The sequence below is a fragment of the Chionomys nivalis genome, chromosome 26 (genome assembly GCF_950005125.1).
Source record: "Chionomys nivalis chromosome 26, mChiNiv1.1, whole genome shotgun sequence".
NCBI lineage: Eukaryota > Metazoa > Chordata > Mammalia > Rodentia > Cricetidae > Chionomys > Chionomys nivalis.
Genome location: NC_080111.1, coordinates 24,409,331 through 24,428,013, shown reverse-complemented (window position 1 = coordinate 24,428,013; position 18,683 = coordinate 24,409,331). Strand labels below are relative to the sequence as shown.

General features: G+C 36.0%; 1 protein-coding gene across 2 annotated transcripts in view; it reads left to right on the top strand.

Moving 5' to 3' along the window:
- Positions 1 to 15,664, top strand: part of Sema3d (semaphorin 3D) — a 188,913-nt gene extending 173,249 nt beyond the window's left edge. For both annotated transcript variants that reach the window (XM_057758682.1, XM_057758683.1), the window contains exons 17-18: positions 1,623 to 1,762; positions 11,481 to 15,664. In XM_057758682.1, the coding sequence (XP_057614665.1) occupies positions 1,623 to 1,762; positions 11,481 to 11,906 (566 nt within the window). In that variant the 3' untranslated portion in view covers positions 11,907 to 15,664. The remainder of the gene's footprint in view (positions 1 to 1,622; positions 1,763 to 11,480) is intronic.
- The last annotated feature ends 3,019 nt before the right edge of the window (positions 15,665 to 18,683 follow it).

Here is an 18,683-nt window from a genome sequence, read left to right as displayed (position 1 = left end):
CCTGTTGCTGTAGTTCCCCTTGTGAGTCTGTCAGCAACCGATATCCTGAATAATTTCTTTAAAAACCTCCAGTCAGATATGGTGCTGCCATTCTAGAAACATTTTTCCATCTTCTTATATAATTAGTGAAAATTACAGCTTCCCGCCTGGCCTATAGGATCCTGGTTGCCCGTCTCTTCCCAGTCCACTTGTAAACTTTCCTCACCTATGGCTTCACTGTTCATCCACCGGTGGACTTTCACATGTTGAAAGGGATCAATCATGTCCTTCCTTGGGTCTACTTGTCTTGTTGCAACTTGCAGTGAGTAGTTGCTTCAGGAGCTCACACAGCTGCATTTTCACATTGTGGGATTTTATTCTGATACAGCGATTCCTCAGAGACACCTTCCCAGCCATCCTAGCTGAAAACTTCCCTGCTCTCTCTCTAGTATATATGTTAGTTGTTTTGAGTGTTTTGCCTTTGGTCCCACCTGGTTCCATAACATTAGTCCTATGCTGATGCCTAAAATACTAAATTGGGTCATCTGTAGAATGGAATATTTGATGAAAAGTGATTATTTGAGTCAATCTGTGCAGATATCATTTTTACTGAATAATTTGAGCACAAATTTTATATTCCAAAAGGGGCATAGTCTTTTAATACTCTGGATACAATGTATTTTAGATAGTGCAGCTGAATTAATAAAATATCTGAGAAACTACTCCTTAGCATCTCATTAAATGACTTGTACAAAGTACCAAATAGATAGAGTATCTACAAAACCAAAATGGCAAGCAATATAGACAAAGTCTCCATTCTAGATCAGACCACTGACCTTGTTCTTGTCACACAATTTCATCAAGCCTGGATGATTCTACTTACTTTCCTGATCACAGATATCAAATTTTTAAAATATTACCTGGTCAACTCTGTGTACCAATTTAAGTAGAATCTCTCTCTCTCTCTCTCTCTCTCTCTCTCTCTCTCTCTCTCTCTCTCTCTCTCTGTGCGTATGTATGTGTGTATGTGTATGTGTCTATCTGTCTGTCTGTGTTTTCTCAAACTAAATTGCTGGAGTTGAAAGGATGACTTAATAGTAAAAAGCACTGACTTCTCTTCTAGATAAATTCTGAGACAATTTCCCAGCACTCACTTAGCAGCTAACAACCACCTGTAATTCCAGCCCTGGGCTATCTGCCACCTTCTTTGGCCTCTGTGGGGATTGTATGAATGCATGCTTATAGGCAAGCAAAATACCTATACAGAAAAATTAAAAATGAATAAATTAAATTATTTAAATGAACAAAAAACTAAATTACTCTTCCAGAACAAACAACATTGAAAGACATAAAAAGTTTTTAATGAAGATGTAATATTAATTGTTACATATTTCAAATTTTTACATCTTTAAAATAATTGTAATGTGACAATTAAAGACTAAGATGATGATAGAGGTATAGTTCAAACATCCCTTTGTTGGATAGTATCTGATTCTCGATAACAGTATTATAGTATGAATTTCCATTCTCTTTAATAATGTGTATGGTTCTTCCGTGGCGACATCTGTTCTGAATCAGTCTATTTTTCCATTGCTTTTAAAATCAGGTCAAGGTTAATCTCCAATGCTATGTTTGCTTTCTAGGCATTAGTCATGAAACAGCTGATGAAAAGGTGATTTTTGGAATTGAATTTAATTCAACCTTTCTGGAATGTATACCAAAATCTCAGCAAGCCTCTGTTAAGTGGTACATCCAGCGGTCAGGAGAGGAGCATCGTGAGGAGGTAAGCCGCCAGCAGCAAAGATTCTGCTTTCAAACTGAAGTCAGCTATTCCTTATGAAATTTGCACAACACTGAGTGTCATAGAACACTCTCCCCACTGTTTGATGAAAGGACAGGTCAGAGTTTAGACTCACCAACAACAGAGGTTGCAATTGCTTGGGAATATGAACAAGCCAATTCAGTGCCAATGTAGCACTGATACATATTTTTAAAATATTCAAATGTTTTATTTCAAATTTTTATCTTTTTAAGGAATTTCAAGACAATTTCTGATTAAAGATGAGAACACAGTCTTTTCATAACCATAGTAACATCACTAAATTTCAGCTACTATTGAGCTTAGTCTAGGTCACAAAATGAAATATTTCCAGAAATATCAATTTCTATTAAGTCATATCACAAGAGGAAAGTGGATAAAATTTCAGAATTTGGAAATGTATAGATTCTCAGTTTTATTTATTTATGTAATAAATCTTAAGTCAAAGGAGAGAAAATTAATGATTATTTATTGTTTTATTTTATTCTGCTAATTTTCTTAACATAGACTTGAGATATGTTATGAACATTTAATGGCATAAATAAGTCATATATGCTGAAGATCTGAATGAAATTATTTTAGGTAGTCTTAGAAATCTTAGATTAATTTTGTCAGTATTATGAAATAAAAGCTATAATGTAGAATTGATTGTTGTTATGTTTATTACTAAAGAACAGTAAGAACCCAGTAATAGGGCTTGAGAGATGATTCAATGGTTAAGAAAATTAGCAGCTCTTCCAAAGGGCCCTGATTACTGTATCTGCACCCACATTGGGTGATTAATAATTGCCTGTAACTACAATTCCAGGGGATTTAACGCCCGTTCTGACCTCTGTGCCCTAGAATACACTCAGACCCATACACATATACATAAATAAAAATATTAAAGAATCTAATATTTTATTAGAATTTACAATTCTTATATTATACAAAAGACATTGTGGTGAGTGGAAGATTGAATGCAGAATCAGAATAGATGTTTTCAGAGTTAAAAGATACTCCTGAGGTCCTGGTGTATATGATTGTTCTGTGTCATAAAATATTCATAACATGTTGCAATCACAAGTCTGAGTTAAGAAAATTAACAGAAAAAAATAAAAGAATAAACACTATTTTTCTCTCTGTTAATTTAAGTTTAATACGTAAATATATAAAACTAGAAATTTGAGGATGTCTGTTAACTCTATTCTCTAAAATATGACATGTCAACAAAACTTAATATTATTAAATATAATTTCTAACATAGGCAAGGAATATACACACTCAATATTTATTTAAGTCTATCCTGTAGGCAGAAGCTGCTCGTTTGTTCTCATCTTCCCAAGACCCAAATAATCACACAGAAACTATATTAATTACAACAATGCTTGCCATATTAGTTCATGCTTTTTATTAACTCGTACATTTTTAAATTAACTCATTTTTATTAATCTGTGTATCACCACAAGACCGTGGCCTACTAGTAAATGTTCCAGGACATCTGTCACCTTAAGCCACTACATGGCATCTCCTTGGCTCTGCATACTCTCTTTCTACTCTGTTCAGATTTTCTGCTTGGCTTTACTCTGTTAAGCCATTGGCCAAAACAGCTTCTTTAGTAACCAATGGCAATAAAGCATACTCACAGCATACAGAAGGGAATCACAAATCACCTCTCATTTTCTGTCTTATTAAAAAGGAAGGTTTTTTAACTTTCATATAGCAAGATTACATACAACAAAAGTTATTAAGCAATAATTATAGTTACAATATTTAGTCTATTTACATTTGACACATTAAGGAAAATACTCTATCATCTCTACTATCTTTGTGAGTCTAAAGTTTTATATCTAATATATCTTTTATATTTGTAACTATCTTTCTTCAACTTCATCAAAGACTCCAGAAGGACCTAATATTACCTAAGTAAACAGGAAGTACATTTTAAGCACCTTCCAAAACTCTAGAATTGAGAGAGACATCTTGCTGCCTGGACTACTGTCCAGAACTCAAACTTCTTCTGTAACATTAGTGCAGTAATATTCAGCCTACAGGCCCATGGTATCTAGCAGACTATTCCATGAATCAGGAAATTTCAAAGACAGTTTCACCTATATTGGGAGTTTGTCAGTCACTTTCTTCTGTATCTTGCAGAATGTCTGGCAGACTCTTTCATGAAGCAGGAAGCATGAAGGACTGTCTCACTTTCCTTAGGCAACTTCAGCAGACATTTTGCTGTGGGTCCTGCATGTGCAGTTCATACAGCATACCATCAAGCAGTCCAGGCAAGAGCAGTTTCTTGCCCAAATGGTTAGCCTTATCACATTGAAGGCAAATTCCATAATGAGTTTCTTCAATGTCCATCCAATTCTCTGAATTAATTAGTACTGAAGGAAGCAGACATGTCTCACTCTCAAGAAAACTCTCAGTTCTTAGAACATTTTAAATGCCATATTCTGTATGGCTTTGGAAGATCTGAAGAATACCTATCCATCTGAAATATATTTCAGTACATCTAGTAACTTACATGACTATAAGTTTGACTATTATAAGTGACTATCTATTAATCTGTATTTCTTAACTATATGTTACATTTTTAAATGAACTGCACAAAGACAATACTTTAAACAAGAGCAAAAATACACATAACAAAATTGATCTTAAATTTCTATCAATAGACCAAGATCCATACCAATACAAAGTATTCATTTCTCTAGCACATTCCCCCTTTAAATGAAAACAAATACTTAAAAACAATATTTGGGAATTTGAATGTAGTTGTCTCCAAACTTCTTCCTTCTTTTCTGTTGGGCAAAATATTTTGAGTGTCAATAGAGATGTTTCAGGGGATTTTTGTCCATAAAATCACATTATTCTGGAAGAAACCCACAGGTTCTCATCCTCTATAGAAACAAAAGCAGAACGTCTTTTCTAAAGCAACATATCCTTAGATCCAAATTTTGAACTCTAGATACCTTTAAAATATATATGTTGGTTTATTTTAGTAGTTCCCAGAATAAAATAACTCTCTGTAGCTAAAAAAATTCAAGATATCACAATAATATACATATTCCAGACTCTCTGCATATTCAATCTTTATGTGGCCTATTTTTCTTTGCTTGTTTAATTTGTGTCTGTCTGTACCCTTTTATATTACTTTTATTGTCACTTTAAGAACTGTTTTATTTTTTAAAACCAATTACTTTTTGGAATTATCTATATCTTTATTCTCTCTCTCTCAAGCTTATATACATTTTTAAAACACATTATGACCTATTTAGAGGTTTATTTTTCTCCAAATCTGTATTTATTGCATATTTGTAATCATTTTTCTGCCCAGGAGAACTTTTAAAATGGTAATCATCTTGGTTGCAGTGGCCCTGGATGCTGGTTCTCTCTCTCTCTTGGCCTTTTAATATGGCTGAGGTACCTTTACTATCAGCTTTCTCTGGGAATTCCAGATAGGAGCCACACTCACCACATTAACTCGGAGAAGGAGTGTGCAGCACATAAACCCTTTTAATCTGAGTAAAGGCTAAATCTACCATGCAGTGTGCTGCATGCCCTGGAAATATCTCTGTGTATGCAGGTGAGAATTTGCCATGCTCTCCTGCCTGTGCATGCCTAGCAGACCTGATCTGGCTGGTTTCCCAGGCGGGGATGCTGTACTCTCAGCTACTTTCCTCCTGACCCCGAGTGGGTATACAAGCTCCTGGACCTGAAGTGTGTGGCTGGTCATGCAGATTAGTCCTACATTGGTGGCCATTTTGTAGGTGGAGGTGGCTCATTCATTCCCAGCTACCCAAGATCTGATTAATCACACAGAAACTATATTAATTACATTGTTTGACCTATTAACTCGGGCTTCTTATTAACTAATTTTTACATCTTAAATTAACCCATTTCTATTAATCTGTATATTACCATGAGGCTGTGCCCTTCCAGTAAGGCTCCAGGGCATCTGTCTTCTTTGGCAGCTACATGGTGTCTCCTCAACTCCACCTACTCTCTTTCTACATCGCTGTTCAGATTTTCCGCATGGCTTTGCTCTGTTAAGCCATTGGCCAAACTAATTTTCTTTATTAACCAATGGTGATAAAACATATTCAAAGCTTACAGAGGGGAATCCCACATCATTATCCTATCTATTTTTATAATCTATATTTAACTTTTATCTGATATAATAATTATTCTACTTCAAAGTACAAGTCCCTTTTCTTTATTAAAGAAATATTGAACACTGTTGGCATTTTAAGATGCAGATTTAATTTAGTTACATTTATATATTTTAATTATGAATGAATTGAAGCTACTTTTAGATTTTATAGCTACTGGGGTTGGATGTTTCTTTCTACTTGCTCTAATTAGAGAGATATTTGTCCTTCATAGCAAATCCATCTGACCTTTAGCATGAAAGTGTGGTACTGCTGGAGGTATTCCTCCAGCTGTAGATAGCCCTATTTGCCTATGGTGTACTTACATTCTTCATTTTTCTGAAATTTCTATGAGTTGTTTAATGTACCTAACAGCACTATATCACATATCACGATGGTACCATGCTCCATGAATTTCAATGGAGCAGAAATAATATATTTATTGCATTTTGTTGGAAAGTATGTTCCCTGCAATGTTTCAACTGGTATTTTCATCTGTCTTCGCAAATGGGTGGTTTCCCATTGTCCAGGACCCGCAGTGCTGCTTCCTGAGTTGAGGAACAGGGCAATATCCTGGCTGCACTTGAAGCATGTTGCCCTGCAGGATGTCTTCTGGTCCTCACTCATAAGGTCGCCACTTGCAATCTTTCCTCTGCTCATAAAAAGCCCGGGGGATGGGTCATGGCCTCCTGGGCTACAGATGCTGTCACCAGGTTATTCGGTGCCAGGAGGAGCCCATTTCCTCACCAAGCCACTTCGCAGCTGGGTGCTTTGGGGGAGGTTGCCTGCTGACTCTCTTATAAGGCTGGTTGAAACTGATGGTGTTTATGCTGCAGCTAGCACGGTAATTGGCAGTCCCAAGCTTCTGTTGAACTTTGGGGATAACTTTAACGAAGAAAAGAAGTGATCCTTCATGCCATTTGCCATACTGTTTTTTCTTGGTGGAGCTGAACATTTCTAAAGCATCTTCCAGAGTCTGCCTTTTCCATCTGTAGCGCTCTGTTTTTCTTTCGTTTTGTTTTTGTTATGAAAGCAAATAAGTGCTTTTAAACTTGCAGTAACACACAGAGAATAATGATACCACTTAGTGCAGATAAGCATGAGTGATATTTTGGGGTTATTCAGTTTCGGTACTCATCACCACCCTGGGAGTACTTTCCCTGCTTCCTCCTGTTAATAAATATCAGACCATTGTCTCTCTTTCATCCACACAGAATCCACAGGAATGAATAGGAGCTCTTTAAATCATGTTTTCTAGAATTAAAAAAAGGTTGCCTTTATATCTAGATATTTATTTTTCTATTTAGTTAGGACAAATTACTGAAAACTAAAATAAAACTTGGAGACATTGGTCATTATACTGTTTGATTGTCCATCAGTGCCACCATTTTGAGGTATGTGCACCTCACAGAACAAAGCTACTATGCATAAGATTTAAGAAGCTTTCAGCAATCTGGAAAACACACACACACATTAACATTTACTTCCTTCAATAATAGGAGGTGTGAGCAAATGTTCTCAAGTTTCTTACCTCTGTGCCTCCATTAATTATCTCAGTGACATATCTTCGGGGTCCATCACTTGGGAAGTTGTTAGCAGATTCACTTAAAACTACTTTCCTCGCCAGGCGGTGGTGGCGCACGCCTTTAATTCCACTTGGGAGGCAGAGGCAGGTGGATCTTTGTGAGTTCGAGGCCAACCTCGTCTACAACAGCTAATTTCAGGAGATGCTCCAAAGCTACAGAGAAATCCTGTCTCAAAAAAACAAAACAAAACAAAAAAAAAGAAAGAAAGAAAAAACCTTTTCTCAAGCCATCTCTACATTACAGAAATCAATAATTCAATAGTAACACATTCTAAGTAACTTAGTTATGTATCTTTAGTTTCTAATAGTTCTAACTTTTCTACGAAAGTGTTATATTTGAATATGGTAAATCTACTTATTTCGAAGTACACAATTTCCTAACTCTTCTGCTTAGGAACTTCTTCCATAATAAGGCATCAATGTTTTCCCACATTAATTTATACCTATACCTTATATTTTTATGTTTACATTTTTTTCAAAGATAAAAAGTTATTCTAACAATTAGGTATAAATTTTATTTCTTTAAAAAAATGAACCAGTTATTTTATTAATATTTTTCTTTTGCGTTTTGCCTAAAATGATTATTTATTTTCTGTTATTTTAATAAATGCTTTACTATGTAGAATTTAGAAGCATAATTGGAAAAACCTAAAATATGCATATATTTTTTTTTACAGTATTTTTTGCTTCCTACAATATTACATTAGAAAAGTATTCAGTGGTTTTTTTCATAAATACAAACACTTTTTTTTTTTTTTTTTTTTTTTTTGGTTTTTTCGCGACAGGGTTTCTCTGTAGCTTTGGAGCCTGTCCTGGAACTCCCTTTGTGGACCAGACGGGCCTCGAACTCACAGAGATCCGCCTGCCTCTGCCTCCGGAGTGCTGGGATTAAAGGCTTGCGCCACCACCGCCTGGCTTACAAACACATTTTTTTTTCACAACAGGCTTATAGGTTTTCATATTTTTAATGATGAGGGTTTTCTTCGTTATTTGATACCAGTTTCCCTCTGGCAATGTTTTCTGGAGAAAGGAGTATTCCTGAAGTTGTAATTTCTTCCAAGACACCAGGAATGCGTTAGATTTTCCAGCTGCTCTTAATAAAGAATGGAGCACCTCTCATCTTCACCTGCTATTTAGTATCTAAAAGACCTTCACCGTTTCTTTGTTTTTTTCATTTGAAATGAATTGCCTTTCACTAAGAAGGTTTAGGTAACAACAGCAAGCATATAATCCTTGCTCACATTAGGCAAATGGCTAGCTATCTCTAATAGAAGAATGGTTTGGGTTCTTCGCGTTAGGGTCGCTTGTGCTTAGCACTTCTGGATTGGAGAAAATTCCATGAACTCATGCATCAGTGGCCAGAAATGATCTCTTTGAGAGAGGCTCAATTTTCTCAGCTGTTGTGATGCCTTTTCACTCCAGGTCACAGGCTGAGCATGTGCCCTGTCCCCGTAGAGAAAGAAAGTATTATAGAGAAATAATGGAAAGCAGTGAAAGACAATCAACTACTTAACTTCTGCATCACAGATTTTTATCCATAAATTGTAAGAATCTTCTAAATGTATGAAATAAAAATCTGTTCTACTAATGATTCCACTGCAGTAAAGCTATATTTAGAAATTTTGGAAAAGAAACAAAACTTCATTAAGCAACCTGATAGACCTTGGGTAAATCCGTCTAGCTCAAAAACAAAAAATAAAATAAAGCACATTTTATAACAATTGGTAAAAATCCAAAGAACATTTAGTATTCCATAGACGGTAAGAAAGGTGAAGGATCTTCCTCTAGTAATGGAATTCCAGGTGTTTATGTAGTGAAAAGTCCCATAGGATTGAGCTAACATGAAAAGGGGGCAGGGATCTCAGTCTCTAAACAAAGCTTCCTAAACAGGGTACAGAAAGAGAAGGACAAAGCCGCGCTGGGGTGTTATCCAGTGCTCGTGAAGCTACAGTCATAATTTCCTCCTTCTGGAAGATTGAAAACAAGAGACAGCACCCAGCAAAACCCAGGTCACATTGAGTGTAGCCTAAGCGACATCAGACCCAGACTGCAGAGAGGTCTGTGACATGGAGAACTGCAGCTTCATGCTGATGGCCTCAGGGCACTTTCAGTGATGAGAACTATAGAAACTGCAGACACTAAACTTTTCCTCCAACACGGCAGCTATAACGCTTTTTCCTTCCAAACTCACCATGTGCTGTCCAGGAACTGACCAGCGGGAGAACACTGGGGAAGATAAGGAAATAAAAGTAGGGATGATCAGATGAGAAAACAGCATTCAAATATACAGAGCCAGTCTTTTGAGATCTAAGATGTATTTATGTTTTCAAACAATTATAATAAAAATATTTAAAAGGAAGGCAAATATGTTCTGTGTTAAATATGAGACTGCTGTTGCTGTTCAGCTTCCCTTTAGAAGTCTACGAACACATATACACATTTATTTTGGGCAGGAAGCTTCTATGGTTTGAGAATGGAAATTAATTTGAGGTTAGTTAGTTTGTATTACAATAGCAGTTTAAGATGCTGCGGCTTTGTGATTGTATCCAGCGGGAAAACAAAACACACCCAGCTCACCGAAAGATCCAAGGAAAGGACACAACCAAGCAACCAAGCAAAAGCCTGATGGTGCAGGCTTAGGACAGTGTAAGGGAGGCCTGATTCAGCCTCATTAACCACGAATCTGAGCTGTGACCTGCCTTTGGCCTCAAATGGTTCCCCGCCAGCTGCTCTTCTCTGGCACCCAGGGTGGTTTGCCGTATACTTGTTAGTTGACTGGGCTGGTAGCCAAAGATGTTTCTTTCCCTTTTCTCATATTTCCAGAATAAGAGAGGTTTTTTTTTTTTTCCTACATACTTTTCACATAAGAATGCGAAGTATAGTCCACCCACTGTGAATAAATTTAATTTAGCTGTCTTTATGTCTCTTTCGTTGCCATCAGCCAAAAGTCTACAGTTCCGGGACAGATGTGTGAGCTTGGAAATCTTCCAGTTCTCTTTGTTGTTGTTGTTGTTGTTATTGTTGTTCTACCTCATGCCTAGCCAGTCAACAACACACCGTATTTCAACAAGGCCCTTGTGCTGATGAACATGCCCCTGGTACATTGAAGATAGTTCATTATTCCCACCCTTTGTGAGCCAGGCAAGCTTAACATTTGAATTGTCTCTCACTCTCACCCCTTCCAAAAGTTGAGCATCACATTTCAGGGGAGGTTTGTTTTATTCATTGTGCTTTCTCGCACTTTAAGCACTTTAAATTGCATTAGTGGGCTAGACAGAGCACTCTAAGCTATGGTGAAAATTTCACAAATACGGCACCCCAAAGTCCCACTTGAACAAGTCAATGATAATCAGGAAATCAGCTTTAAACAAGGCTAGCTCTCTCAGTACAGGCCTGCTCAGTAACAGCCCAAAGCCTTAGGCATGTTTCTGCAATTCAGTTTCTCATTCTCACAGACTGTGCAGATCATTTATATGGTGATATGTAGAAGGCAGAGCTAATACGTTGTTCTCCTCTCTACCATAGGTAGTAAACACTGTGAGTTCTTCTAGTTAACAGGGATTCTTTGTAAATCTTACTTGAAACTGTTTGTGAGCTTAGGCACTGATTTCCATCTGGAATATCTGGACAGGTTATTTGATAGCACCACTTCTGCTTCATTGTTTCCCACTGCATTTCATTCTGATTTCTACACTGGAGAGAAAAACGAAAAGTATCTCAAAGTTCATTTGGATGTGATAAGATACAAACGTAGAGAATTCAGGGTATGGCTTGGGAACTACTCTTCTGGCTGTTTTTTTTTTTTTTCTTTTAAACAATCTTCAGCTACGGCTGACAATGATGACAGAAAGTTGAAGAATATATCTTTTAGGTTCATCTAAGTAAAACTACGTGGTCTGTTTTCATTTGCTTGTGTCTCTCTGTTTCTAATTTATTACCTACATTTTTTTTTCCCAACCTGCAGTTGAAACCCGATGAAAGGATCATCAAAACGGACTATGGGCTACTGATCCGAAGCCTGCAGAAGAAGGACTCTGGGATGTATTACTGCAAGGCACAAGAACACACTTTCATCCACACCGTAGTGAAGCTGACTTTAAATGTCATTGAGAACGAACAGATGGAAAATACCCAGAGGGCAGAACACCAGGAGGGACAGGTCAAGGATCTATTGGCTGAGTCACGGTTGAGATACAAAGACTACATCCAAATCCTTAGCAGCCCAAACTTCAGCCTGGACCAGTACTGCGAACAGATGTGGTACAGGGAGAAGCGGAGACAGCGCAACAAGGGAGGCCCGAAATGGAAGCACATGCAGGAAATAAAGAAGAAACGAAACCGACGACATCACAGAGACCTGGATGAGCTCCACAGAGCTGTGGCTACATAGTTTTCTATTTAATTTAAAGAGAAAATTATTTACGGGACTGAAAAACACTGTCTTCTGTTTTGTACATCCCTGATTGCCAATCCATGCATGCCTTCCATGGAGTTTCATCTTCATGAGACTCGGTGGTAGATAGGAATTCATCTGAAGCAGTTTTCTGAGAACAAAACTTATATCAGCAAAGTCAAGCATTATCCTCAAAATTGGAGCCTTACATTTGTAAATGTTTTATATTCAAATTTTAAGTCATATATAGAATTAAGCTAACTGAACATCATCCGGTTCAATGGAAGGTGCTTTATTCCTAAGCATGCCCATTAAACATGGAGTTTATCATGCAGTTGGTTATGTTTTGATGAGCAGCTAAATCATTCCATTCTAGAATGGGTGATCTTGTAGGAAATGGAGAAGAGGCACGAATTAAAACATCTTATTCTAGTGACAGGAACTTTCTCAAGGAACCATCAGTCCACACTTGGAGTCAGGTATGAGAACTTAGAAAAGTATGTTCCTTCTTTCATGCCACAGGATACATCTAGTGTACTGCAATAGTGATTATATGAGAGGGTATTAATGATCTGAACAAGAGTCCTTGTGATTGGTCAAGAGAAACAGGTTCACAAACAGAACCTAATGGTTAATGCTGTGTTCTAGAAGGCAGAATGCACAATTTCCATTTTAATAACATGGAGAAATATTTTATATATTGTAAGCGTGACGTGATGTGTGCACTATATCACAGAAGGGACTTATAAGGCAGACAGTAAGATAGCCATAAATGCTGGCTTTGGGGAAAACTTATATTACACAAGAAGGAAGGAAACCAAAACCAAACTAGATAGAATGTAACGGAACTCTTTCCACTGGAGCATAGCTATCTCCCAACTTGTAATGTATCCATTAAAAAAGAGTTTAGATTATAACAAACTGTAAGCAAAACCTCAAGTAAAAGTAAAATTTGTAAAGAATTATGGGATGACACTATTTTATTTATAATCAATGTATTTCTGTGTTCTCTTTTTTCTATGTATTTATCATATGCTGTATATTGTTTGCATTTATATCGTTATTTGGTCGTAGTTGAGTAAACAGGAGTAAACAATATGTAATACATGCAGAGATAATTAAGTAGATGACCAACAGGGGGAGTGGGACTATATATTTGTTGAATGAATAGATAAGTGCAGAATTTTGATGACGGGAAGGGTTAACTTAACTCTTTGACATCCTTTTCTTGACACAAATTTTCTGAATTTCTGGGGTGATACATTAGAGTTCAAGCAGCGTTGTTTTAGCAGTTTTACCACAAGCAAGTCTGTAAAGAAAATGAGCAGCATTAATGTGAATACCACTTGTATTTTGTTAGCGCATTTCAAATTCAATGTTCCCTCTGAACATTGCTTCCCTGCCAGTCTCTGCAGAACTCACCTTTCCTTCCTCGAGCACAAAGACCGTAGCCTTCCTCTGTTTGGCCTTTTCACACTCCTTATAGTGTGAAATGAACAATTAGTCACTTCCTCAGAAAGAATGTGGCTTTTTAGAAAACCAGCAGACCTTGCTTGTTTCTCATGCATTCTACACGCTCTGAAAGAAGTCTGTGAGAAGCCTGTGTGATTAAAGACCAGTGTTAGGGGGTCAATCTCTTTGTCCAATGCAGTATCAGGATCTTCTGTTCATTTAATCTGCATTGGGTTCCTATCTCAAAGGCTTCCCAGTCAGCTGTGAGGGATTGGTATAATAATGAATATCTGTAGATGTTTCACTCTAAGGATGAGGAAAAGTGAAGGGACTGTCTTAATAAGTGAACCAGAATGAATTGCATCTCCAGAAGAAATACACACAAATTCTTGTGCCATGGTTAGACTAGTAATCAAATACCACACAAGGGAGTTTATTTATTAATTTACTGTGAATCCTACAAACTGATGGCAAACTCAAAGCACGTCCGAGGGGTTGTGTTTCATTTAAAAATTACTTTCAGATTTTTGTGTATCAGAAAGTAATTCTCAAATATGGATGGGGTTAAGAATTACACAAGGTTCTAATATTTGTACTGACCTCTGAAAATTAATTTTATCTAGATAAGAATATCGAAACCATTTGCTAATTACTTAGCTCAAATAAAATTGTTTCCTATCAACATTCTCTAAATCTATTTTATACTCTTGGTTTAAAATAAAATTTTTGCTGCTTTGAATACAAAAGTACTAATGATGAATAAAATATGTTATATAACCTATTAGTAAGATTACATAAGATAAGGTTATAAAATAAAATTGGGGGCTAAGGGTTTAAAAAAACAAATTTTTCTAAACCACATTTAATACTTGTCCAGAATCCTTAGAAGAGTGTGAATATATAAACTGACAAATGCAATGTTTACCTCTTTAACATCAGAAATAAAACCCTTATTGAAGTGAAGAAAAAGCAGACTATTGCTCACATTTTGAATATTCAAAGATACGAGATATTTCAGAAGAGACTCTAGAACAACCAAGGTATTCATTATATGTATATATTTCTTAATCTTCAATACATGTCTTTAACTTTCTTGTGTGTGTGTTTTGCTGAATTTTTATTCCAGTCTTTTGTGCTGCTAAATGTAACTGTGCCCAGCTGTATTCATTTGCATTTAATTTATTAGGAATTTTAAGAGTTTGTTTAGAAATGGATAATCTAAATAATAATTTTATGTAAAATACCTTTTTTTTTTCTTTCCCAAAGAGCTCAGAATCCTACATTCACGTCATTGAGTGAATTGTTTCAGGAGAAACAGTCAAACTACTTAAAATGCAGAAAGTTATAGGAAAAATTGAGCAATTTGGAGAAACCACAAGAATTCTCCAGGTATCATTGAGAATTCCAGAATCAGTAAGATTTACTTCCAAAATGCTCTCTGTGATATGGCCACCTATTCGGAGCTTTCCTGTCTTCTATAGTGTGACTCTTTGTGTATTCTTACATTCTATTCCTCCCGAACTGGGGGCTTCAGGTGGAGAAGAGCAGGAATGACTGCTTGCTGGAATAACTCATCCCAGACTGACTTCCCAGGACAGCTAGTGTTATTTCATTCACATGAAAACACAAAGTTAAACAAGACCACTCGGCAAACTGTGATTTTTCTTACACATATATCTAAGGTGTGTCTCACACGTTTCACCGAGACAGATGCAAGTGGCCCTTGGAACCCCGCCTTCAAAGGATAACATCTGTGGCCCCATTTGTCACGTTTGCAGTGCCACATCTGTCACGGGGTGCTTTCACTGAAATGTCTTCGGCGTGGGTGATAGGCTTTTTTATATAGAAAGAAATAAATATTTTCTCATAGTAGATGATCACAATATTACAATTTTCCGTTGGTATGTGAGGTTATAAAAAGCATACAATTTAAAATTCCCAGATTCTGCAAATCAAAAATTTAAGTACAGAAGCATACACAGTCTTTGTAACTCTAGATTAATTATTTTGTAATATAAAGTATTTGTGAAAAGCTTGAAACATCACTTTTTGGGAAAGAAAAATTACCTTGTCAGAATCCACAGTTAATTTTAATTCTAACATTGTCAGTGGTTAGCAATCAATTTTGAATCTTTCTACTTTTAAAAAAATGTAGTCCTGTAGTATAACATAATTAAAATTATGAAATGTATATTTTGTTTGTATTATAATAAAACATAGGCTTCAGTGTTTGTTCTATTATTATAAACAGTGTTTTATGTATGAAAGCTTTCTTTCTTAACTCCAAATATGGCAAGCAGATTTTCTATAATAAATTGAACTAAACAAAATAGGAGAAGATATTCCTGAAAGTTTTTATTAGGTATTTTAACTGTAAGTATACAATAATATCATTTGTAAAACAATAAAACTTGTCTCTCTGAATTGACACAATTTAATAAACTTTATTATTACATAATTTAGATTTTTTTCTAAAGGAAGCAAAATTACCAGAAGTAACTGGTATTCTACAAGTCAAAGTATAAAAATGTCACCTATGAGTCAATATAGTTTTATATTAGTATATTTATCAAAGAAGTTAAGATGAGACCTTACTATAATTTTTCAGATTTATTTTCAACTTGGCATATTCAGAAATTGCATTTTACTTTTGCAAGTAGATGTTTGTACCATATTCCTACAAACATCTAGCTATACTATATGGAAAACTATAAATTTTGCAAAGGTCCTGAAACATTTAAACCAGTTAATAGTAACAAATAATTTGTAAGACCTTAGAATTAGTCTATATATAACAAACTACCATAAATGAGGTAGCTTGTTAGCTAAGAATGTTTTCTCAGGGGCCAGGTGGTGGAAAGTCTTCGTCATTTAAGATACTAGTAGGTCCTGTGCCTGGCAAGGGCCTTTGTCCCTTTCCATCGTGTTCCCGTGTGATGAAAGAGGCAAACAAACCCTTTGGTCTACTTTTAAAAGGGCATAAATTCAATTATCAGGACCCTACATGCATGTGTTAGGTGATATCTTGATTACATTCTCAACATAAAATTTGTTTTGAATTAGAGGGCAGAACCGGCCATTAGCTGACTAAAATTAACCATAGAGGTTTTGGACGACCGAGGAAGTAGTAAAGCAGGGCTTAGAGAGGATCTCACTCCATCTAGAAGAAGGAAAGGAATAAGTAGAAAGTCACCGGTGACTGCTCCACCGCTTCTCAGATCTATCAGGTTCTTACTCTGATATCTGACTCCTGAGTTTTTATTGATAAAGATTATATAAACGTGTCACTCATGAGTTAACCACAGCGTGTGCTTCTTCATAATACCATCGATTTAGCGTTAGAATTTTAATATCTAAGCTGAGTTCAGGCTGAAGGTAACTTTTGCTATGCAACAGGTCTCCTGGTCCTATTTATACGTCATTGTTATAAATAAAATCCAAGGCGAACAATTGAGAAAAAGCAGTGGTGACTGTTTGGATCATGAAGATATTTGACTATTCTCTAACAAGAAGAATCTAGAGTGTAGAATTAAATGGAGAATGGAAAATTCTTTCAGAGCATCTGCTGCTTATACCGCGTGCCACAATCCATTGAAAAACCCCTGCCCAGAAGAGAGAGCTATAAATAAAGGGTTCTCCCATTAGTACAGAAGCTCATACACTTATATCAGTATGCATTAGTTTTAACACATATCTTGTTCATGGGTGACAATGCAAATTATCTGAGGACTAAATTCCTGCATGTAATATATAACTTCTCCATGTGGGGGAATGGATGGAGGATATTTTCAAGAATGTATACTGCAGGATTAATTATAAGAGGAGAGGAAAATCCTGATGCTCATGTCAAACAGAACATATAAACTGAAGTTCAGTCTCACAGTGGATACAGGCGTTAAAATAAGACGTGCTGTGTATCAACAGAAAGATCTCAGAAACATAACTTCAAAGGAAAAAAAACTCAAACATTTCAGGAATGCAAACAGAATTTTACAATATTTATCAAGTTTAAAAAAGCAAATGATACTGCTTATGAATGTTTGCACTCATATATAAATATTCATATGGTAAGTAGTAAACATATAAAACGTTTCTGGTGAAGTTCAGCACTTAAATCACGCCAGGGTTTCCACTAAGATGCAAAGCAGAGAATAAGAATATGGGAAGCTATGTTTTCAGGAACATTTAATTTCTTAAAACATGTCAAAATTCAACACACTGTAATGTTGAAACTTGACTACATTGACTATTGGGTGAAAATCTATTCTGAACACAATTCTATGTATTTGAATAGCTCATAATAGAAAGTAGATTATATATGTAATAGGAATAGAGACAGACAAATGGTAGATAAGAGGTAAAAAGTCAATAAAGGTACCAATCCCTCCACAGAAAATTCTAGAATGTTTGAGAAAAGGAAAGAGAAGAAAGAAGCTCATGCAGGAATGCTTGTATTACAGCCGTGGTTTTGGAAATGTGACATTGCAACTTGAGTTATTCTTCCAACACAGAATTTCCCTCTGACATTTGGCTATTTTAGAATTCTGTCCGTTGGGACTCCAGTGACATCAGGAATCCAGCCCCAGGGATGAGGCCTTTTCCTAGGTATCACCCTACTGTGAATGCAAATGCTTAAGACAGGAAAAATCCAGGACTACACATTTAATATGCTGTAAGAATCACAACGATGAGTTGGCAGATTTTAGAATCAAGGCTGATGTTAAAAAGTAGAATAGCATTTCCCTGGCTTGCATAGTAAATATATAACACAATCCATGCTCTTTATGTAACTCAAGGGATGAAAAACCATATCTGTGTTTTGCTAAATATCTCTAAGTGGTTTTATAGATCATTATTTTCTTAAGGAAGGATTCGACGTTGTTTCATTCTAAGTCACAATAAGCATTCTATGTGTAGGACTTGGCCAAATATCCTAAAATTTGCGCTTTGTCAATTTTCTATGTTCTTGGGTCCTGTTAGTAAGACGTTTACACAAACAAATACATTGTATAAGCTCATATACTCAGGACACGTGTTGCAATGTAAGAAGAACCTAAAACCAGTTTACCACATGGGAAGTACTTGTCAAGAATCAGGAAAGGGGTTATTTCCTGCCCACATACTGCTAACCTTCTAATATGTGGAAACAAATTACTACTGGGCAATTATCTCTAATTATTTAATTATATTACAATTACGTGCCTCTCTTATTGGTTGTTTTGCTATTGAAAAATAAATAAAAACTAGGACTCCTTCATGGTGATCTTTGTTTGCTATAGTGTTGCAGACATTCAGTGGCCAGAGGAAAAGTTAGATCTGAGA